Source organism: Pocillopora verrucosa, chromosome 11 (genome assembly GCF_036669915.1).
Source record: "Pocillopora verrucosa isolate sample1 chromosome 11, ASM3666991v2, whole genome shotgun sequence".
NCBI lineage: Eukaryota > Metazoa > Cnidaria > Anthozoa > Scleractinia > Pocilloporidae > Pocillopora > Pocillopora verrucosa.
Genome location: NC_089322.1, coordinates 10,913,082 through 10,936,760, shown reverse-complemented (window position 1 = coordinate 10,936,760; position 23,679 = coordinate 10,913,082). Strand labels below are relative to the sequence as shown.

General features: G+C 38.3%; 3 protein-coding genes across 4 annotated transcripts in view; 1 reads left to right on the top strand and 2 right to left on the bottom strand.

The window, feature by feature from the left end:
- Positions 1 to 790: 790 nt before the first annotated feature.
- On the bottom strand, positions 791 to 6,591 carry LOC136277036 (heat shock 70 kDa protein 12A-like). Its single transcript, XM_066158649.1, has 5 exons — positions 6,451 to 6,591; positions 5,928 to 6,250; positions 4,493 to 4,717; positions 4,086 to 4,263; positions 791 to 2,509 (listed from the first exon to the last, which is right to left on the bottom strand). The coding sequence occupies exons 1-5, from the start codon at positions 6,461 to 6,463 to the stop codon at positions 1,455 to 1,457; spliced, it is 1,794 nt and encodes a 597-aa protein (XP_066014746.1). The 5' UTR covers positions 6,464 to 6,591; the 3' UTR covers positions 791 to 1,454.
- A 1,185-nt stretch (positions 6,592 to 7,776) lies between these two features.
- On the bottom strand, positions 7,777 to 12,781 carry LOC136284281 (heat shock 70 kDa protein 12A-like). Of its 2 annotated transcripts, XM_066174285.1 has the most exons (6): positions 12,383 to 12,781; positions 12,012 to 12,148; positions 11,194 to 11,519; positions 10,471 to 10,695; positions 10,126 to 10,309; positions 7,777 to 9,152 (listed from the first exon to the last, which is right to left on the bottom strand). In XM_066174285.1, exons 2-6 carry the CDS (start codon positions 12,028 to 12,030, stop codon positions 8,080 to 8,082), a joined length of 1,827 nt encoding a protein of 608 aa, XP_066030382.1. In that variant the 5' UTR covers positions 12,031 to 12,148; positions 12,383 to 12,781; the 3' UTR covers positions 7,777 to 8,079. The 2 variants fall into 2 exon arrangements, with proteins under 2 accessions (XP_066030382.1, XP_066030381.1); XM_066174284.1 differs by lacking the exon at positions 12,383 to 12,781 and having other exon boundaries at positions 12,012 to 12,162.
- Positions 12,319 to 23,679, top strand: part of LOC136284284 (putative autophagy-related protein 11) — a 15,715-nt gene continuing 4,354 nt past the window's right edge. The window contains exons 1-8 of the mRNA XM_066174287.1: positions 12,319 to 12,751; positions 15,516 to 15,608; positions 16,070 to 16,144; positions 16,898 to 16,972; positions 18,428 to 18,502; positions 18,805 to 18,879; positions 19,260 to 19,322; positions 22,391 to 22,607. Coding sequence (XP_066030384.1) covers positions 12,525 to 12,751; positions 15,516 to 15,608; positions 16,070 to 16,144; positions 16,898 to 16,972; positions 18,428 to 18,502; positions 18,805 to 18,879; positions 19,260 to 19,322; positions 22,391 to 22,607 — 900 coding nt within the window. The 5' untranslated portion in view covers positions 12,319 to 12,524. The remainder of the gene's footprint in view (positions 12,752 to 15,515; positions 15,609 to 16,069; positions 16,145 to 16,897; positions 16,973 to 18,427; positions 18,503 to 18,804; positions 18,880 to 19,259; positions 19,323 to 22,390; positions 22,608 to 23,679) is intronic.

Here is a 23,679-nt window from a genome sequence, read left to right as displayed (position 1 = left end):
ACAATACTTTATTTAGACACGTAGCATCTTGGAGCTGTGCAAGCTCATTCAAAACACATACGTGTGAGTGAGTAACTACTCCACAATCTTAGCTGAAGTCATCATCAAGAATAATAACAGTAACGACTACTTGAATGACCTCTCCGCTATCAAAATAAGCATATTACAGACCTACAGAATATTGTACGCTGAGGTAGGCCAATGTTAGGTTCACATGCGACACGCATCCTGCGATAAAGGCCTAACTCGGTGATGGCTTAGGTTACGATAGAGTTCTCTGCAGCTCAGCGGTAGAGCTTTAGAACGCAGATTCCGGCTCGATTCCCCGGAAAGACAAAGATTTTTTCTTTATGCCATATTTGAAACAGATCGAACAACCTTTTTCTTTATTCCACTACTGGGCACAAAATTTGGCACCTTTCTTATCTGCCTATTTTCAATTTTTGTAGAAGAGAACCTTGCAAATCTTAAGCTGTTGTGAGACACCTTGACTTGGTTTTGATCCTCGAGATATTCAAATTAAGCGTTAATCACGATAAGTAATTTGCTTCAGTGATTTTACACCATAAATCTTTTAAATTGACAATATAAATATCAACTCTTATTGGTTCGAGAATAATACGTCACATAAGATGGAAAACGATGTTTATTGCGATTGTCGCGTACCCAATACAGCGGATACAGGGTGTTGTGGACTGGAGTTCGGGGAGTGTCAACGACAGTGTAGGAATCGACAACACAAGTTGATTCAACAACGTTTAATGCTATCGTCTGACTATCGTACACATGCGGTGAAAACTAAAACGGAAAAATTGCAATGTACAAAATAAAAGGTGGGCCGAGACTATTTACAAAAGAGAAGCGAAATCGAAAAGAAAAGAAAACTGAATACAATAAGCTGGAACTTACGTCTGATCCTGTCTTTACGGGCTTAAAGAAACTGCAACGTTATGTGACTGGAACCATCTTATGTAAAAGTAACTCTGATCTGACTCCGTCGATCTCCTGACTATAACTAACTCGATACTTAAGGGGCGTACCACTATTAGGGTATAGTTCACGTGTACAGTTGTAAACTGGTTTATCAGGAATGCTAGCCAGGTAGGTAATTAAAACTGCGAACAATAGTACACTACTAAATTGGGCTTAAATTCGACAAAGCCACAGGACAGAAATTTATCTCTACTTCAACTCAAAACAAAGCGGTTACGTAACCAAAGTCTTCTTCGAATGTTCGTAACAGCGAAAGATATCACATTATTGTAAAGAGACAATAACATTAACGTTTCTAGTTCTGTTTGCTCGTAGACGGCTTGTCTTTTATTTCAACTAACGGATAAATCAGCAATGATATCTTTTGAATAGTCTAAAACTGTCCATCGTCACAGGAACTTGCTATGGTTTTGCTAGTTTATAGTTAACGCTTTTCAAAATTATCCAGGTTGCAGTCTTCATCATATACAGAAAAAATCCAAGGTGGTTTGTGCTTTATTTCCACTTGAGACGTCCCACGCTGTGGCGGTTATTTCTGTTCCACCAAAGTACATGCTGACTTCAATATCTCGGTCTGTGCGTTTCGAGGTGTCAGGTGTCTCAATTCTAATGCTTCCAATCTCATTTACGCCAGGATCGGTGGTATACTTAGTATCTGGATTGGTCGTTACGTGGAAGTTGATAAAGACAATTGTTGTGTTAGAGGTTGGAGGATGATATATATTTTTGATCCTTTGTCCCACCTTTATGACTTTATTTTCCCTTACGAGGCAGTCAAATATATCGATGCATTTCTCTCTGCCATTTATAAATGATTTCTTTTCTTCCGGATGAACGCCCGGTATGAAATCAGTACAGCACTCAACACCATACGTGGTACTGATCACCCTCTCGGTAATTGTGGTGGGCTTATTGCCATAGATTACGGCGCCCTGGGCAACTGCAATACTGGCGTGGCGGGGGACGAGAACTTTGCATCTTACAGCAAATTTCTTCTTTATTTCCTCTTGCAGGAAAATCGACTCGGCAAAACCACCGACAAGGAGCATTGTTTGCACCTTTGAGAGCTGTGACTTTCGCAATAGGTCACTCAGGTGTTTCTTGATATTGTCCACAACAGGGGTAAATAGTTTCCTCATTATTGCAGAACTCAAGGCAAGATATTCGTTACTTTTTATCTTAACCTCTCTCTCTCCGTAACGGTCGATTCTCGTTCCTCTGGTTTGTGTTATTTGGGACACAAAGCTTCTCGGTAATCGTATATTTGTCATCAAGCTGCTGTCCAGGATACGTTTTCCTCGTTTTTTCCCTTCGAATTCACTCATTAAGCAGATCCAATCAGATGGAAACTGCTGTCGGTAGCTTTGAAGCATTTGAGTGCCAAATAACTCGTCCAAAAGACTTTCGAACTGTTGGTTAACGTATATTCCTCCATAAGGACCTCCGGTGACTTTGTAGATCTCTCTAATTGTACCATCATCTTGAATCGCATGCGCTGTCACGTCAAGTGTTCCTCCTAATAAGAATGATGTATGAAAAATATATTATAATGTCTACTGTGAGAGCTACTACTCTTTCATTCCACTTTCGTTCTCACTACCGTTTCCACTAAGACTCTGACATTGCTACAACCATAACCTTTCAAAATTTTGGAGTGTGTTTCAATTTTCCTGCATCCCTCCACTCATCAATTGTGAAAACGTGATTGATTTCCTTCAAAATTAAGCAGTCGTCTCGTTTCGTTTCGGCTGATGTTCATCCCCTCCTCCACCCATGGTGCATGTTATCTGTTTATCTGTTTTTTGCAAGACGTCTTGAATCTGTGGTAAAAGTTCTTGACTAACTTTAACATCTAAGTCAAAATGTTACGCGTTTTTTGACTTTCACACCGCACAGGATGCCTATTGTTCTTGCGACATTACTTACAGTAGCGAAAAAGACATAGATCTGTAATATTAGCAGAGAAGCGTAATCTTGAGAGCTTTGATTTGTCAAAGATTACGCAGGCTTTCCTCCTCAGGGAATATTGCTTTACCTCAGTCACAGTTCATGGCGAAATTAAGAAACGATAGCTTACAAAGTTATTGTTTATGCTATTCTTAGAAAAATCATACATTACAAGCTGGATTATTTTAAAACTGTCCGTTTCATATTCATCTCTTTCTACATCTTACTCAACAAACACTCCGGCTCTATCGTTACCCGTTTAGGATTCGATTTTTATGGAAAAATCCACCCGCACAATTTTTCTATGATGGTAAGGACGTAATGAAGTCTTAAAAGTCAAGTTGACACTTGTTTCTTCGAAACGAAAAAAAAAAAAGGCTCACATTAAGTTGAGTTGAACTAACACAGGGACCAGATGTACTGCCTTAGTACTGGTTGCCAACAGTTAGGCGTTACAATATACGCAGTTGTTGTCATGAGCCCGTGGAAGACAAATCTAGCGGAAAAGCCGAGGCAATATTGTACATTTCCAGAAAATCACGATTTGATATGACGTCCACTCTATGCAATCTCCCAAAGTTTCCCATAAAGTGTAAAACAATAAAGTTAAAATAACCATGTGTGGCGCGCGTTCCGTTCCGCCATTTTCAAATTTAACGCTGGCAAGTCTTAACAAACGAATATAGAAGTTATGAACACTGCTGAACTAGTAGTTGAAATAAGGCCTAGTACCACCTCTCAGTTGGCTTGTTAGCTCAGTTGGTAGAGCGCTACATCGGTATCGCAGAGGTCATGGGTTCAAATCCCGTACGGGCCTGAATGTTTAACAGGCCTTATTTCAACTACTGGTTCAGTAGTGTTTATAACTGTGAGGATCGCTTCTATATCCGTTTCTTCAACCGCAGTGCACATATATGATTTTCATATATTTACAAGTCATAACAAGTCCCGAATGTGTCGTGACATTCTGCGCGATGAACTATCGAAGGTCGATTCTTCAACAGAGGAACGACATTTTGTACTGAAGACCGGAAATTTGGTGACGAAGGACCAAATTTTGTAGACTTGTATGAAACTAAGCAAGGTGCGGTCTACGAGCTCCTCTGTGAAGTACTCCAGTTGGTTAAGAACAAAACATTATTTACCTCCAATATCGACGACAATGTAGTGTGTGTCGGTTTGGGAAAGAACCCCATCTAAAGATCTGTTTCCGGATTCTTCCAGGAAGTCATTCATATTTTTCTCCTTGCAGAAAATTGCTGCTGCTTCTGGTTCCAGAGCAATCATTAGTTGATCGGCCTTTCTTGCTGAACCCACACCAGCCTTTTGGAACGAAAAAAGAAATACGTATGTGAAACGATGCAACTTTTAATGTGGGATCTATTGACTGAATAATGATAAAAAGGTTTTCGTAAGGTAAGGGAAAAAGGGGTCCAGAAAATGGTCCAAACAACAGTCGAAAAAGTATCCTAACAGTCCAATAGTACAGGGGTGCATTAATCAAACATTTCTCGAACGTTCACACAAAAAGCGTACAATAACCAAAAATCACCTCATAGGCCGCCTCCCGCATAAACTGCTTTGCTCCCGGTGTCCAAATGGCGGGTACAGTCAGAACCCACTGGATGTCTTGTGGGCTGAAATGATCATCTCCAGAGCTCTGACGAATTACTCTAATGGCTTCATCTTTAAGGTAGTTAATGGAATGTGCAAATACCGTCTTGGCCTCGACAGATCGTCCGTTAGTTGCCCTGATGACAGTCCTGCTGTTCAAAGTCTGAAAGGTAGCATCGGTAGTCAAGGAAAGCATGAGTAGGTATTTTATAAAATAGCAGTAGTCCCTGCGACATGTTTGCGGGTCATTCGACCAAATTGTAGTCTGTATCATCGGAAACAATCCTCGGTCTAGGTGTGTGGTGTTAATGATCATGGTGGAGAGTAAATGTAATATAATGAAATATACAAAATTGCCCGGCCAAAAAGGCCTGTAGTTACTGGTAATTATGGGTAAATAACTAAGGTAACCTTTTACGTGCAATTATTATTTTGTATGTTTCATGGGTTTGTTGTCTCTTTTGAAAATGAGTAGTACCCGTCAGTTGTCAAGGATAGATGTAAGCGAGCGTATCTTTGTAAAATCTAAACGAGGAAAGCCTCTGACGTTTGCAAATTATAGTTGAACCTGTTTTCAGCGGTCACCCACGGGTAATGAAGGGTGTTCGCTAAATACAGGTTGACCGCTTGATATAGGTTTCATAAGGAATGTTATGAAAAACGTTACACAAGGATTTCGCTCAAAAATACTACTTACTTTTACTTTGGGAGAGAAAAAAATGGATTAAAAGTTACTTGAAAAATTATTCCCAGTTTTATTTGAGTGGTTCGGCTTTAAGTGACCGTTCATTACAGGTGGGAGAAAATACACACAGGCCGTCGGGACTTAGTAAAGGGTGACCACCACCGCTTAATACAGATGACCGCTCGATAGAGGTAAAAACTAAAATGATTAAGGGATAATATTAGGGCCTTTGGCAATAAACTGCTTAATACAGGGTGACAGCTTAATAAGATACAAAACTATTCACATAATGGTGGTGTTACAAAAAAATAAAAAGTAGATCGTAATGAAGTTAGTCTCAAGGAAGGACACTCGAAATCCGTTTTTCCTTGAAATGTTTTATTTGATAGGACTATATGAATTATTTTTGTCAAAACTTCTAAAGTCTAAAGATAAGTTTTATGATGAAAATTCGCGTGTTAAGGGTAAGGAGCAATTGAAAGAACTAAAGTAAACAGATCCTGTAGTGTTTCGATCTCATTTTTTGGTAGAATCACCCACATACAAGAGCATACAAGTCACCGCGTCACTCTGTCTAGTAACGTTCCCATCATATGTAGAGGGAAGGCCAAGTGAGGGCCACTATGGCCTTTTGTTCTTTATGTAAACGAGCGACTGAAATCGTTTGACGTGAGGTTAAATCACTAACCTCGTTACTGTGAAGAGCCATTTTAAAATGCTTGAAAAACAGATACTCCTTCTCTTCGCTTTCATCTTGAAGACTGGAATACTTCTCTATTGCTTCATAGCCAAATGAGTCAAAGGACAGATCTGGTTTGAGTAGCAGGCATGTTGGGGTTTTGCTTGTTTGAGCACCTTGTTCATTCGTCCAGTCTCTGTTCATGAAGATGGTGTCCTTCCCTTTGTCTTTGTTAAATGAGAAGGCAAATCCACTGTAGGTTGTCCCAAAATCAATGGCAACAACTGCCAGATATGAACGCTTCGGAGAATAAAGAAGTGAGCCTTCTAATGCTGTGAAGGAGAAATAAACTAAAATTATTTATAATTATGGTCTCTCTCCAATTTGGAAAGATTTTAAATATGAAACTATCACGCTCCGCGTTTTCGTTTACGTTTCCAATTACTGCCAGTGTCTTTGTTTATTTGAAGAGCGACAGATCATTCTCAAAACATGTATCTCTTAATATTCTCTCTACGACTGTCATTCTCACCGTTGTGGGCCATTTTTGTTGCTCCTCTCTCTCGCCTAATCACGTTTGTGACGCTTCTTTCGCAATCGAAACTAAGACGTTTCAAAATTTCTCCACACACGGTAAGTGTCTTCTCGCTAAGGGAAATTTCTCCGCGGTAGGTTTCCGTTTCTCGGAAAAAAAACTTTTATTTCAATACGTTTCAACGTTTCTCATTGGCCAATGCAGTATATGGTCAAGCTGACGTAAGTTTCCTTGAATTCTCGGAAAAGCACTTAAGAGAAAATAATGTATACATTTCTTTTGTTGTAAAGTTAAGTTGCCCGTATGTTATTTACTTCACCAAAACTCGTCATGTCGCGTTTGTGTTCCTAAGAAGTATATTTTTAACGGTGAACTCAGACTGATGACTTCTAACTTCCGGTTTCATGTCGACAGCTTGTAAAGCTCAAAGTAAGTTTCTGACCCGTAACTGAACTCTTCTCGCATGTTTTGCTTTAAGAATTTACCGATAAAAATCAGACTTTCCAGACTGTATGACACAATTTTGGGATTTTATTTAAATTAACAGACTAACCGATGCATTATGGTGGGGGTAGCAAACACGCATGAGTTCCAGAAAAATTCACGGGTCACGTACATTTCAAAGAACATTTCAGGTGTCATAGATTAAATAGGGAAACGTCTCTCCTCTTGTGTGCAAGATTTCAAGCAAATCTTGAGGTTTTCACGAAATGAAAAAAGGAAATAAAAAGGTCACGTATATATCAGGAGGCAAATAAAACCTGACGCTGGTTCACGAATTCACGAAACACCTCGCCTTTCTGTTAAATTCACGCTTCACGTATCAATTTTGGCCTTAATAATATAAATGCGAAAATTTCAGCATACGCACCGGCTGAGGACACGTCTAGTAGTCCCAAACAGTGCAAGAAGTTGACATTGAGTGCAGAACGTTGAAATTGAGCGCAGAAAGTTGAAATCAAATCAATTGACGGCTAAGTCGCGAAAGCACAATAAAACAAAATGGCGAACAGGTGAGGAGAAAAGCAACAACATCTTAATTCAGAGTTTGAGGGAGATTTCTTAAAACAAAAACACGCAACAGAGGGAAAACAGCTGGCTAAAGGTCAAGCTCCCAAAAAACGGATATGACAGTATGAACCGGAAGCCCTGAAAAGAATCTCGAGGAGTTTTACCCAACGGTTCGTACGAAGATTGAGAGCGTGATAGCTTTCGTGTGATGGTTACTACTGTCGGCAAGCATCTAAATTTGCTGTTGGATAATGTAGTATGTATACCTCATACGGATTGTAAGAAGTCTGAGACAATAACCAGAGTAGGGACAAAAGTAAAAATAATATTCATCATTCAACTAAAGCCAAAAGCGCTCTATACACCGTGTAATACGAGCAACTTACGTAACAAAAAGCAAAGGAATCATGACTTTACATTACATGAATGTACTTTTCCCAAAAATTCGTTACATTTTGAAGGACAACATTTTTCTCAGAAAAATGAAAAATTTTACAGGAAATTCAAAGGGCCTAGTTCTAGAAAACACGAACAAACGATCTTTAAACCCGTTCGCTAGCGCATGTTTTTACATTTGTCCTACACAATTCAGAGGTGTTCAGAAGGGTTCTGTCCTTAACTACTGGCCAAAAAGTCCAGATAAACTGTGGATTGTCGATTGCTAGTAAGATTTACAGCTGTGACCTTTATCTCAGTTCCACCAAAGAGCAAATTTATCTCGATGTCTTTCGTTTTCCATGCCTCCGGAGTTTCAAGCACCAGCCCTTGACCTGGAGCCTTTTGTACCTCAGGATCTGTTACAAACTCCACATCTGACCGTTCCGATTGGTAGAAATCGATTATCACCTGTTTCTGCTCGCCTGTCAAAGGCGCAAAACCAGTGAATCGACGCTTCTCGCCAACTCCAACTACTTCATTGGCTCTAACAAACTTGAAAAACACATCTTTACAACGTGGAATGCCGGCTATTATTTCCTTTTTCGATTCGGGATGCAACCCATCTAGGAAAAGCTTGTGTACACGAATCCCGTAGGTAGTGGCCATTATTCTCGACTCGAACGTGTCAGGTTTCTGTCCAAACATCACAGCACCTTGCACAACTGCAAGGGATGCGTACTGTGGTACTAAAATGCGATAGGTTTGGCCGAAATGCCTATTGATTCTTTCCTGGAGAACAGCAGAGTCACCAAAACCGCCCACGAGGAATGCAAACTTGACCTCAGACAACTCTGGTTGGGCGAATAGGTTAGAGAGGTGGGAAATGATGTCATCCAAGACTGGGTTGAACAGCTGCTTCATGACTTTTGGCTCAAGGCAGAGGTACTCGTTACGTACGACTTTGATTTCATCCAGACTGTAATGTTGCTGAATGGCTGTGTTAATATCCCAACCTTTATGGCTAGGAAATTTATTTATGAAACTTACAGGCAACCGAATTCGTGTTGTCCCCCCTTCACAGATGCGTTTTCCGCGTTTCTTTACTTCGAAATCGTTCATCAGGCAGAGCCAATCCACTGGGTTTCGACGGGCATAATTGTCAATGAATGACTTGGAGAAAATCGTTTCAAGAAGAATCTTGAACTGTCTGTTGACATTCTGTCCTCCAAATGTACCACCAGTGGCTTTGTAAAGCTCTCGTATTCCGCCATTTTCCAGAAGTTCATGAACAGTCACATCAAGAGTTCCTCCTGTAAGAGGAAACATGCGATGAGACATAAAGCAAGAAGAATTTGCAGATCGCCATTTTGGACAAATTTATATAAAAACCAAAGGTCAGTGATGACCCTAACTGAAGAGCGTAAGCATTCCTGAAACTATACAAAACCCTTGAAGGTTGCATTTTAGTTCGTTTTACATACATACATACACACATACATACATGCCTACATACATACATACATACATACATAAACTTTATGTGTTAAGTGTCTTTGTATTTAGCTTTACAACTAATTTGGGACACTCTAACTAAATATGTATATAAAAGAGTAATAATAATTAGCTTTATACAGTTAGATATAAAATTGAAATATACAAACTATAAAATATGTATTAAATATTAAGTAATCTTTCTATGAATATATTAGCAATGGGATCATCCCATCGCTAATATAATATTTTCTTTAAAATAGTATTTTAAAGAAAAATCGGTAAAATAAGAATGCGGACCTTGGTTAAGACTGACATGCAGTGTAATTACAACTGTTATCTAAAATATTAAAAATGTTCATTTTACGAATAGCTTTTTGAAATACTACAAAGCTCGTCTTGCTCCTGAGTTCATTTTCTATTTTTCACCACAAATAGGGTCCTAAATATTTTAAACTGTGCTTTCCGTATTTTATTGAATTGAAACTAGGTATAGCGAAATCACTATTACGTAAGTTATATAGTTTTGATTGCTTTAAGAAAATGCTACATACTTGCTGTGGTGCTATTGAATTCTTAACCTCAGCAGGTATGTAGCATTTTTTTAAAGCAATCTAAACTATATAATTTACCTAAAACACAGTTTTGAAGTATGAAAGTTAATTGGCACTGACAGAATGCTTCATTTGACTGAAGGAGATTTCTAATTCTTGATTTGTACACAAAAATTCAAATAAAAGTGAAACGGAGTCTTATAGATTTAACACTCGTTTTTTTCATCTAATTATTTACCTCCAATGTCAACCACCACATACTGTGTTTCTGCTCGGGCAACAGTGTCCCTGACTGAGGCATCGTTATTCCCACTCTCAGCAATAAAGTCCCTCATTTTTTGCTCCCTGCAGTAGAAGGAGGCTGCCTCTGGCTCCAACGCAATCAGTATCTGCTCAGGGTTTGAGGGACATGCTAATCCTGCCTAAGATGTTGGAACAAAGATTTATTATTAGTCGTCAATAAACTTGACAACGACTCAAGCAGCAGGTTAAGAGGTAAATGCACGTAATTTAGTATACACTTCTGTTTCGCTTGTAGTCTAATAGGTTGCGTTATAGATAAATATCAAGCTAAGAGACTCACTTGATAAGCAGCTTCTCTCATGAACTGTTTTGCCTCTGGTTTCCAGATTGCTGGCACTGTCAAGACCCACTGTACATCACTCTTACCAAAATTCTCGTCACCAGTTCTCTCCTTGATCACCTCCAGTGCTCTCGTGTAAAGATATTGTATGGAATATTTAAATACATCCAAGGCCTTCATGTGCTTGCCATTTCCTGCTTCTAAAATAGTGTTTCTGTTCAAATTCTGCGAGTGGATAAGTCATCTAATTAGCAGCTTTTATATACATGAGCTCCATCTCCGTTCATTTCCACCCAACGGGTGAGATGCACAAATTTTTCAATTATTTCTCATTTTTTTTTAGACCAAGCGGCCCAGAACTGCTGTAGCTTATCCCGGTTTCTGCGGAATGAAGCGACTGGGACTTCCCCCTCCCCACCAAAATTTCGTTAGGTTTCTCTAAACGGTACCAATCATTACTCCTTATAGGAGAGGTACTGTTACAGAAAAAAAGTGTTTTCCCAAGAACACAACTCAATGAGTTGGCTAGGGTTCGACCTTGGACTTCTCAACCCTGAGTCCATCGTCATAAGCATTTGGGTTCCGCGGGTCCTTTAAACTTAGCTTTAATATTATATTCCATATTTGAACAGCCTATTGGCATAACTCCAATTGAAGTCATATTCATATTCCTCCACCAACGACAGTGTCACCTATTCAGTGGCAATGCAGGTATGATCTTACCTCATTGTTGTGAAGGATCATTTTGAAGCTATCGAAGTAAAAGAATTGTCGGGCTTCCTCTTCTTCCAAATCAGCATATCTATCTTGGGCTTCATAGCCAAAGGAATTAAAGCTCTCGTCTGGATTGAGCAACAAACATGTAGGTGTCTTCATAGTGGAATAGCCTTGATCTGTCCCCCATTCTTTGTTCATGTGAATGCTTTTCTCTCCCTTTTTGTTATTGAACGCAAATGCAAACCCACTAAACGTTGTGCCAAAGTCAATTGCTACCACAGCGATGAATGTAACAGGAGAGGAGTGGAAAAGTTCACCTCTCTCTCGATCATCTGTTCAACGATCATTAAAGTATAAAGTTAGTTTAATAAATGCACATTTGGATTGAGCGATGAAACGCTCTCTTAAGAGAAAATCGAAGAGATCCGGAAGGTAGCATCTGATGATAATTTGGATGAAACATTGATAGCAGCAATTGCAAAGTTTCTTGTTTACTCGAGCTGAATTTCCGACAACTCGCGGAAGAAGGCCGTGAATTCCAGAAAGCTGTCGACTTCTGAATATTTATTTAGAGGATCACATTCCTACCTTTAAAGACCAACACGGAAGATTACGATTTTTTTGTTTAATCATACATTGGACGAATCATTGTGGTTTTATTTTCACGTCAAAAAATACGTTATGGTCTATTTAATACTACATATTTGTTCGAGCGACTCAATCATGTTTTCAATTTCACGAGCAATGTCGTTAAGAAGCAGTGAAGTGATCGGTGGTTTACCATAATAGTTTGTGAATCATGATTATTAGTCATCAAAGCTCACCTTCAAAGGTACTTTGCATGTTTTAGGACAGTTCTTGCTCTTTCAGCTGAAAGATTGTTGTGAGTAACCACTACTGAAATAGTAGTTTCTCGGAAACTGAAAGGTCATATTGATATCCTAAAGGGGTCTTTGTCTTTCTAGAAAATATTACGTCATAGTGGTTACAAAAATAACTATTTCCATAAATCAGAGATTACAGAAGCTGCTAAAGTCAATCATAGCTGAATTATAGCTTTTACCTAATTAACTATTGGTTTGTTGTCTCTTTTAAGTTTTTGCCCCTTTTTTGGTTTGCTCTTCTTAGGAATCGTTTCTCTAAATACCCCCCAAAAAAAAACAACAAAAAAAAAAAAGAGAGAGATGCATCAAACCTGATATTCTTCCGGTCTTTCTAGGAAATCTTGCGACATTTGTCCTGAAGTTTGAATTAATTTAGGTTCGAAGGTCTCTGTGCAGAACTCGAGAATTTAGTTCGGAGACACTTATTCACCTTTTCGCTGACTGAGTGTGATCATGGCATATACACAATCCGCCACTACAGAATCGGAAACAACGTGCGACGAAACTCAACCTAGTGTGATGATGTCGTTCATCGCTATGCTAAAAGCTAATCGCGATGTTTTGTCGCATTTGCCAGAAATTATTGAGCAGTGGCATAAGAAGGAAACAACGACCACGGATCAGTCCGAAACGACCGATCAGCTCGAAACGACCGATCAGCCCGAAACGACCAAGCAAGGGTATGTAAGAGCGCGTTGACGAATGAATCGAAAATGAGATTATACCCTGCCCATACAAATCTATTTTGCCTCAAATGATTATACGCTTCTGAGTTTAAATGCCAGCTAGTTTTAGATGGTCAATTTACTGAGAGTATAAAGAAAATTTTCCGTCAAGCGTCAGGCGTCAAATGAAAGAACAACTTTTTCAACAGAAGGCGCAAGTCCTACCTAATTCTTTATGGCCACAATAGTGTTTATCTCTATGAACGCCAGGTCGAGCGAATATAACATGGCGTATGCATTAACACTTCAGCCGTAAATTTCCCGTCCAATTTAGTCGCGAGGTTTCAAACCTTTTCAAGATTTTTTTTTCACGCTATCCCAATTGAGATAGACCTTTTGGAGCTCAAAATGAAAAGTAAATGTGTTGAATAATATTTGATTCGAAAAGCAATGAGCGTGTAGCTCTGTTAAGCGACGAAATTAGCTTTAGAGTTCACGATTCCTCGTATCAAAACACGACATATAGGGTCAAAACATTGCACACCATACCAGGCCCCTCCATATGGACCCCAACATACGATATCAGACCCCTTCCTACAATATCAGGCCCCGGCATATCATATATTAGGTTCTGAACACTATTAAATATGGTTGCAGCTCGACCAGAACTTCTTCTTTTGTAACAACAAACGTAATTATTGATATTTCTATGAACAATTCACAGAATATATGTTTAAAGTCAGCGTAATTGTTAGGCAAAGAAAGGGTCGTTGTAAACTGACATGTTTAAGGAGTCTAGATCAGGGTATTTAAGGGCTGGTTCGAATCATAATGGAATATAGAGACAAGGGAATCACAATGAATGATGTCTTGAAGCAAAAATCTTTCTACTAAAAGGCTCCACGACAATTTATAATGGTAGGTTCAACACAGTTTTTTTTTGTTTCTCGATCTTGACATACTTTTGTTCGTTGACACCTTTAATGATAGAGTTCAAGGGGGTCACTTGCAGTTGACCTTGTGATTTTAAAGTGCCTATTACACGAAATTTTTTTTTACGCATTATCTGGTTGATAGCTGTATTCTTTAGCGCATAACCTCAGGGCCTATCAAGTTCTCCTTGACCATTTTTTTATGCATTGAAAGTAAGATTTGGCGGCCAAAAAAGGTTCGCACGCGGCCAAAACGATCATGTTACATAGCTGTGACATAGAAACTGTGGGGACACGTTGGCAATTGTGGTGGAAAAAGGAGAAAGTATTGCGTGGCTGGAGCGCCAAATGGTTTTAGCTACAAAAATAATACACACATACTGGGTATTTCCATACACTTCTTTCAAAAGGATGTAGCTGCATGGCCAAAATGGACGCGTTTCGATCGTCGACATCGAGGAGATTTTACTCGTCGTCAGCCTTATGCTCTGTACCGGTGTCACAGCGGATTTGGACCCCCCGGGATTCTTCGCCGAACATAGTGCGAAGGAATGAAATGTTATGGTCGTTAGGGCAACAGAAACGAACACAGCTACCCATTCTTAACATAGATTTCGCCATAGAAAACAAAACACAAACGAAGTAAACTAAACATTTAGTTACGGGATTCTTTTGTTCTAATCTTGACCTAAACACCGCAGCCTTTATACTTTTACCTCTTTTATACTCTCGTTTTTAGGCCAAATCCATGTCGAATTCCCGATCAGGAAAATAGTTTTTAATTATAATTTAGCACGTCTGACACCTCTTTTTCTTAGAGGTGATTTAAGGTGTAAACATGTAGCACTTTTCATCTTCCGCACTGAATTTGTAATCAGATAACTTATACGACTAGCACGTAGCTCTTTTAGGGGCGGTACCTCGGGTGCACCCTTTCTTCTCCGAATTTTGTGTTTATTTTGCTGTTATGCAAAAGCCTTCAAGGACTATTTTCTCCTAAGATATCTTTTCAAGTATGATTTTAATTCTGTTAATAAGTTTATTATGATTTTTATGTTGACAATCTTGTTTTTGTTTTGCCCGAACTTGACCGTAAGACCAAGAAATTTAAGTTAAATAAAGCATAAACATCGCGAAGGTACCTACTTAGTATGCAAAACTCCGCTCTGCGTAGCTTAGCGTGATTCGCTAGTTAAGTGTAAAAGCATGACGAAGGTTAGAGATTGACAGCTCAGTAAGTGTCACCTTTATGAGCGGTGACCCACACTTCCTAGAGAGATCAGAGCTAGTCCCCGTTGTAATAACTTGTGTAGTTAGAGAAAGAATAAAAGAAATAGTAAACTGAGCGACGAGTGTTAGGAATTACTTCTAACGTATGGTATCTGTAATGTTTTGGCCCGGATGTTGTAGTCTGTCTGATAAGTGATTTTAAATGTTTGGGAACTCGTACCCACGCGAAAAGCGAGGGGCCTAATACAGTATTATTATGATGCTCGCAACCTGATCGTGTGATCTCGTGCGAAAAAGCGTGGGATAAGGAATGATGCAATGTTCGCGACTAGCTGGTGTACTCTTGTGAGAAACGCTCAGGGTCTGGAATGGTTTTATCATTGTCTGGGCCCTTATTTTTTTCACTCGTTACCCGAGAGTTGACCTTGCATTAAGACTGCCACAAACAGTGACATTGATAATGAAACAATAATAATTATGACGATACTGATATCATTATCACTATCATTGCTATACATAATTATTTTTACCAGTATTATAATTGTTACTTTAGCGCTATTTTTCTTCGAATTATGAAATAACAAGTGAGAATTAATGTTGATATTTTTCACTGACAGTTCAACAGACTTAGACCAAACTATTCAAGAGATTACTTCAGAAATTGACCCTTTGAAAAGCAAGCACAGCACATTGGTGTCCACGAAAGACAGGTACCAGTTAACCGATCCGAAGTTAAATCTTAAATCAGATGGTTGAAGATGTTATTTGAAAATTATCCTAAGAGAACTCAAGCGATTAACTTTGAACCATAAAAAGCGGTGATCACTTGTAAAACTTGAACAAGACTGGAACCACCTTAATCCTTCGCCTCCCTCTTCATTACAATGGGAGGAGAATGCTCCGTGTTTGATCGTAGAGAAAGAGTTCAAGATAGTTTAAGTCTGCATTTTGAATGGGAAAAATCGTTTCTCTCAACGTTAATCTAATTGATATCTTTCTTGAAACTCCCTTTTACCATCACATGATTTTGAACGGCAATGGCTAATCAGTTCGAAGAAACCAACTTTTTCTGATTTCGGTTTAGGCCATAGATAACACCTCAGGTTTTTTAGTATTTGTAGACTTTCGCGTACAGATAAAAATTATTTGTTCATTTCATCTGTCTTCTTAGGACGTCAGCGGAGAGAGAATTGAAGAAAAAGGACAATGCAATAGCAGAAAACGAAAAGAAATTGTTGGAAGAAGAGTGAGAAACCTATAATTTATATTAGTATAATTGCTCCGGTGATTATAAAGATGTGCGTGCTTTGATTGGTCAAGGATCGCGTCACATCTTGCTATAATCACATCGCTCAAGGTGATTATGGCATGGGCACAGGATTTCAAAATGGCTGTCTCGCGTTTGAAAATGTTACCGCCGAGGAAGAAATAAACGTGATAGAGGAGAATACAATTCCGAAGAGCACAAAAGGTGCTACTATGTTTAATGCAACACTTTTCAAAAGAAAAATAAATTTTTTTCGCGGTATAATTTTCTTGGTACTTTTCTTGATACAATCAAACTAAACAATTGTAACGAGAGATATGTGGAGTTTTCGTCATTCACAAAATGATTTCAACGTAAGAATGGATTTATAACAGCATTGAAAAGCACCTAAGCAACTATACTAAAACAATTATTTGCCTCGGGCTCAGTCTTCGTCTAAGGGATTATTCGACAATATTCATTTCGCCCTCGGCGAATAATTGTCAATTATAATATGTTAATCGCCTATCTTATGACCTTTAGATGGTTATGTTTAGTGCTTCTACGAATCAGCACTGTTAAGACTCATTAAACTTGTCACTTGTTAACAGAGCTCCTGAAATAAGAGAATATTGTAACGCATATTATATTAACGATATTAAAAAAGAGTATACATCTTAGCTGTCTAAGGAACGAGTCCTTTAGTTCTTACGTTACTTTTTTGGTATGTAATTAGGCTCTTTCCTTCTTTAGAAATTCAAAACTGAGAGAAGAATTGAGGGCGAAGGAAAAAGAGGCGAAGGAAAAAGTTAAAATGCAAGAGGAAGAGTAAGTTTCCAATATTTACGATTTGAATTCAGTTTGAGGGGAGCAGCGATTCTAATCTTAACGGCCAAAAGTCAGTTGAGTTTATCAACTGAGTCCTCTATATCCGCCTAACTCCAAAGATTATCACTCTGAAGTTATTTTAGACTAATCCTACCTTCCGAAATCAAGCGGGGTCCCGCTGGCGCAAACTTGATTATAGACTTACTTATACATATCTGTTTGGTGCTAATAACCTCATTAGTCGATCGACTCACTGGTAATCAGTCATTTGCTCCAAAATTAATACAATTCATGGATCCCCGGAAACAAAAGGTGACCTGGTAGTGATTATAAAAACTCTCGTTATAATGTAAACTACTAATTTGATGATCTCCGTTCTTATCCGACTTGATTACTGCATACTTTCTACGGAATATTTAGCATGATATCTTACAACATAGGGAACGATGACGATGAAGATGGCGATATTCTACTAGGATAATGCTAACGTTTACTATAAAAATGACAATTATAACCAAAAAGTTCTCTTATGAAGGTGTAGACGAATGACATTATCATGTGAAGGGGCAAGTTTTGCAACTTACTGTTACCATCTATCTGTACTGTTTAAGTGTTGCTGTTCTTCCGTTTTAAACTAGTACTATTTACTTTTATTAATCCTCCCCCCAAAATAAAAATGATTAAAAAGTATTTTATAAAGTAGCCTAACATTTTATAATCCAATAAATAATTTGCATTTTGTCCATCGCAAGACAAAAGACGATACCCTATTTATGTTTTATTAAAGAATATTCATAACCTTTGTTGAGCTGGTAGAGCAGCATTTTGGTTCGTGATGTTCCGATTGACTGCAATCTGTTGATAGCATTTCCGCTGATAGACTTCAATGAACTTCACGTTTGGTGTTTTACTTTAGCTCAGCCTGTTGCATGCTCTGATTGCTTATCGTTACAATTATGAGATTTGGTGAAGAAGGAAAGGCAGCCGAGTTTGGAAACAGCGAGGGTAGAGGATGAAAATTGAGTGCTTGCCAGAGTTCACACCTTTTTGACAGGAATTTGAATGTTCCTTTAATTTGGGGTGGCTAAGATTAGATTAAAATGGAGGTTTTTGATACGGTGCAGGCATATTTAATAATCATTAGGCATATTTCGATGGCAACAATTTATCCTCAGATGCTAGCAGTAATTCGTAAACAGCAAATTGATCCTGAACTGGCAGTGCTGTTAACGGTTTTGGCGCATTTTGAAGTGCTTTTGTTTCATTCTGCATATATAGAGGTGATTTATTTAGGTTCGTTTCTTTAATCAAACTCAGTGACTTACATTTAAAAAACTTTTGTTGTTTCAAAGTACAGTTTTTGCCTTGGTCTTGTGAAAGTAAATTTATCAAATATTTGCTATTACAATGCATTTTATTCGTATCCCAAATAAGATTTGCAATTCTTTTTGTTAGAATTGAAGGCCTGAAAAAGGGACAGCAGAAGGAGGTCGAAAAATTGTCACGCAAAATCGAGAAAATTGAAGAAGAGTGAGTTTGTATCATAACATTTTGCACAGAGAATAAAGAGAACTTGGATCTTTTATTCCAGTTTTTACCTTTATTTCAAATGTATAATTGCTTTCACATACTTAAATTAATATTACCTGATGTGTGCATCTAGACCTTAACAGGTTCTTGACGTTTTGCGATAATCGTGTTTGAGTAAGTTGCAGTTGTCCAGCGCAGTTATCTGAGCTCAATTTGTGTTGAATCTTTTTTGAGTGGATCTTTTACGTCAAATTCCTCGTCTACAAAATAGTATTTAGTAATTAAATTAATTATTCATTTAGGTTATTGAAGAAAAGTGATCAAAACCAGAAACTGTATGAAGATTACAAAAGGAAACATACAGACCAAAAATCCAGGTTTGAATACCAAAGTTACTTGTTGAAACAGGATCACATTCTCCTGCCATTGGTAACATTGTTGAACATTGATAAGCGCACAGAAGCCTGAATTCAGCTAATTTAGTTTAGAGCGGAACAGGTATTTTGATTGTTTTGGAAAAAATATGTAGCAGGGTTGCAAAGAAATCTCGCCAGTGTAAAAATTACGCGTTTATTATTAATTCGGATAATAGGTTACACTCAAATTAATGGTACAAACAAATCGCGGCAATTTTGCGTACATTAGGGCTTCTGGCTGCTAAACCTATATGCGATAGTTTCCATTTCCACCGAAAACTCTGTATACAAAACACATGAATTCAGATTGAGGTGCCATACTTTTATACTTCTTATTACAGAATTGACATTCTTCGAAAGGAACTTGCAGAAAAGGAGGAGAAAATCATCCAGTATACTCAAAGGTGAGGTAATTAGTAAAATGTAAGTTTCCTTGCGTGGAGTTACAATATTTCCCGCCAAAGTCTCCGAGCGAGCATTTTTGCAAAATCTATCTCGTCAGAGGGTAACAGAGTACCGATACTAGCGATTGTCGACCGACGAACGCGAATAGAACGTGATTGAAGGTGGCGTGACATATAAATACTGCAGCATTTCTTGGTTTTTGTACGTTATGCTTTATTTCCCCACTAAAATGCTCTGTTTTACCTTAAAAAAGTTACTCAAATGCTCAAATTTCTCTTTTCAATGTTTTCATTTCGAGCATTTTAACAGAGTGTTAAAATGCTAAAATCAGTAGGGAGTGTAAGTCGTATTGCAACAAATCTAGAATGAATAAATGTTGAGATAATTCCCTGGTACTGCATATCGTATTCATGACTGCCTTTGGCTCTTGAGTCTTAAGTATTGAATTTTGAAACCTTGAGCCGGTGTTTTAGGGTGGCAACCGTGACACTTGAAATGCGTTTAAATTTCAAGTTCTCTAAAAAAGAAATTTTTCTTAATTTTCACTGAAAATGATACCAAAATGATCGAATAATAGTTAATACTTGTGCCTGACTAAAATGCTAAAAATTTAAGAGCATAATGTTCACAAGCCTAAATATTTTGCGCTTCAATGGGCTTATGTAGCTGGCTCTGCTCACGGAAACACTGAGATTCTCGAGAAAAAAATCAACTTCTTCTCTCGGGACCAGTTGTTTAGTTTTTATTGTAGCATATCGCGCCTGTACCATCAATTCTCATTGAGCTGTGTTCTGTTGTAAAGCACGCAGTTAGAGGCTAGAGCGCAAAAGAAGTATAAGTAGAAACACATGGCGTGGTGGAGTATCTCTTCCTACTTCTTTCGTGCTCCAGCTGCTTCATGTGTGCTTTACAACAGAACAGAGCACATTAATAAAGAATTCTCCAAATTACCCACGCGTTCCTTTTGTTTTTAGAACAAACTTTTGTTTTAAGAACAAAACTTCCAGAGAGAAGAAAAGCGTCGTCAGCATGATTTATACTCCTTTATAATAAAGTTCGGATATAACGCGCGCTGTTATTGGTTGAAAGAGCGTGCTCCATGAGAATTCATATAATAAGCTCAGTTATGTACGCATTCTGATTGGTTCTCACTTATGACGTATAGATGACGTCATCATTAAAACTTTTTTTCCGTATATTTTAATTCTTTAATATATAAAACAAATAGATTCCAAGTTGCCGTGCGTCTGTTCAGTAATAGATCACAGAGGACGTCAAAATGTAGTAAGAACATCAGTGACACACTCGGCTGCGCCTCCTGTACCACTTTTTTGTTCTTGCCACATTTTGACGTCATCTGTGATCTATTACTGAACAGACGCACGGCAACTTGGAATCTATTTGTTAAATAGAGCATAGAACTGAGCTAAAGCTGTCACGCCATCTACCAAATTATACTATGTTCGACCTTTTCCGGGACTTCTCTTTAGCTTTTTTCCGATAATTGAAAGTGAAATTTCGGAACAAGCGAGCCGGCAAGTAGCAACAGAAGAACCAAATAAAGGTTTGTAAACATACCAGGTGCCGTAATTTAAGTTATTAAAACGTGAGCAGATACGAAAATCCTCAAAGGAAAAACAAAATAGACATTCCGAGTTTCAAAGATTTTCACGCTCATTGATTGCAAGATTGCAAGCTTAAGTACGGTAATAAAAATCAAACACAGCTAACACTCGTATAGTATATAAAATTCAGAGTTAAAAAACAAAACAGAACAAAACAGAAATGATGAAAAATATAACCAAACTGGCATAACTGTTAAAATTCATACTAATCATGACGGTGTCTGAGCAAATATGATCATGCTGAAGTCCATCGCGGCTCGCTTATCATGGCGATCTCCGGTCATCACAGTGAAACAAGCCTCAGAAACTACATCGGCCGCCCTTCGAGTGAAAAAATAAGATGTCGCTCGAATATCCTTTCCGATGTGTTGAGTGGAAAGTCACTTTAGTCACTGCAGCCGAGTTTTGCGGCGCTGTCATCCCGAGCGATCTTCATGCTCCGGTGAATTCGGCTGTCGCTCATTTAAAAAACACTGGCCTTGAACAGTTTGTTTTCTACCTTGTAATGTGAAAAAACTCGCGTTTTTTTATGAGCCATAATTCGGCTGAAGTTCACTGAACATCATGATTTCACTTCAAGATTCTGTATTCGAGACTTAAAAACTTCAGGCAAAAGCATTAAATTCGACCTGCCGAACTATTTTAGTTTGTAAACTATCGCAGATTGTGAACTTTGATGGTTTTTGAACTTTGATGGTTTGACACTTTTGACAGCTTTTGTGTTGTAGAGCCAATCAGATTATTTGAACCATTCTAACAGGGATTCTGATTGGCTTATTGTAGCGTGCTCTATGAGAGTATAGAGCATGCTGACGACACTGTTGTTCGCTTTGGAAATAAAGTTCGTTTTGAAAATTGAAAGTAATGTATGGGGAATTTAACGGATTCTTTATTATAAAACAAACAGAGAAGCCTTGACTGTGCTCTGTTCTGTTATAAAGCACTTAGGAAGCGGGTAGAGCACTCAAGAAGTGGGGAGAAACAGCTCGTTTTCATATTCATTTTACAGATCATGCAATATTTGTGGGTCAATTAACAAAGAAAAAAAAAGGCTAGAGAGTTCCGGGAAATGGACGGATACAGATGGCGTAGAAGCTTTAGCCTCGTGTTTTGTACTCTGATAAAACGCCTTCTTTAGGATAAGTGAATCTGCATCTGTTCTTCTTGGACTTCAGCAAACTTTTTTTGTTTTGGTAACTCTTTCCGCTTACAATCGCTTTGTATTTAATGTTCACGAAGAGTAATTATTAATGTAACTTTTGAACGTCGGGGAAATGGTGAGGGCGCTTGCCTCCCGACCCAACTGCTTTGCCGTGTTGGATTCCCGAGTTGGTCTCTCTTTACCATTCAGATGTGCAACCTTTTTCTGCTTGCCTCATAAGCCCAACCATAATCTGATGAATAATGCTAGAGACTCCATTATTGTTTTTTTTCGCCTGAAGGCTGGCTTCTCTTAGTGAAAAGCAAGTTAAGCAAGATCAGAGATTAGTGGAAGATACCACCTCCGCTAACAGACAGTCTGAACTGGAAAAAGATTTCTCAGCATTTTTTGACAACGAAAGGCTTGATGCATGTGATGAAATGCAGTCCATTTATCAGAACAAGGAAGAAGATTATCTCTACGTCTACTATCCTAGACTAGCCTGCATCATATTTGAGGTAAGGTGATTAATTCTTTGAACAAGAAAAATGAATAAGAGAAAATGGGGAGACAGAGGGGAAGGCTCTCATTTGAGGCCTTAGTTGATGTTAAACCCCGTTCAGGTCAGGCTCACTTGTAAATTTCCCAGAAAAAACTGAAATGGAATGTCAAATCTTGGGATCAATATCAGTATCTGGGCAACTGCCCACCTACCCCTCCCCTAACTCAACAACAGTCAATAGACAACAAGTTAAGGTTAATGTTGGGTTAGGGGAGAAGTAGGGGTAGGGGTAGGGGTAGGTGGGTAGTTGCCCAGATACTGATATTGATCCAGATCTTGATTCTTCAGTTTCACTTCTTTTTCATCAGAATTCTTATCAGGAAATGAAAATAAAAAATGAAAACGAAACAAAGTAAACCACGACTGGGTGTTTCTGATCACTACTACACCTCAACGTATTATTGACTCACTTCTGTGATACACGTACAACAAATACCACTAAGTTTCCTTTTTTCCCTCCACTCTTTTTTTTTCAATTCTGAAATGTCTTGTTTTGGAGCAAATGCATGCTAAATTTATCACGGTCATAAATATTAAGAGTTTTGCGCTTATTTGAGCATCGGTGGGTCCAGTGGAAGAAAAATTGAAACAACACTGAAAGAAATAAAGTCATTTCAATACTTTAAATAAGATAGATAAAAATAATGTCGATTTGAGCATAACCAAAGACAAAGGAACATAGTTTTTAATGGCTTCAAGGCAATTGAACACAAGTGGGCTACACAGCTGTGTACCTACGTAGCAAGTTGATGGTCATACGCAAGCATAGAAAGGATAAGGCGGCATATAACATCGAACACTTCGTTTTCATTTAGACGTTCGATAAAATTATGTAACAAAAACCAGATAAACTAAGAAAACTTATCCCCGTGACCAATGGTAATGCTTTAAAGTGTAGTTTTAATTTCGCGCCACGCCTGGAAGTTATTCTTATTTATACCTCCCATGATAACGCGGTTTATTACACTCATTTTAAAATCACTGGTTGTACCTGTAGTCTGATTGGCTCTAATTGGTGTGATTTATTC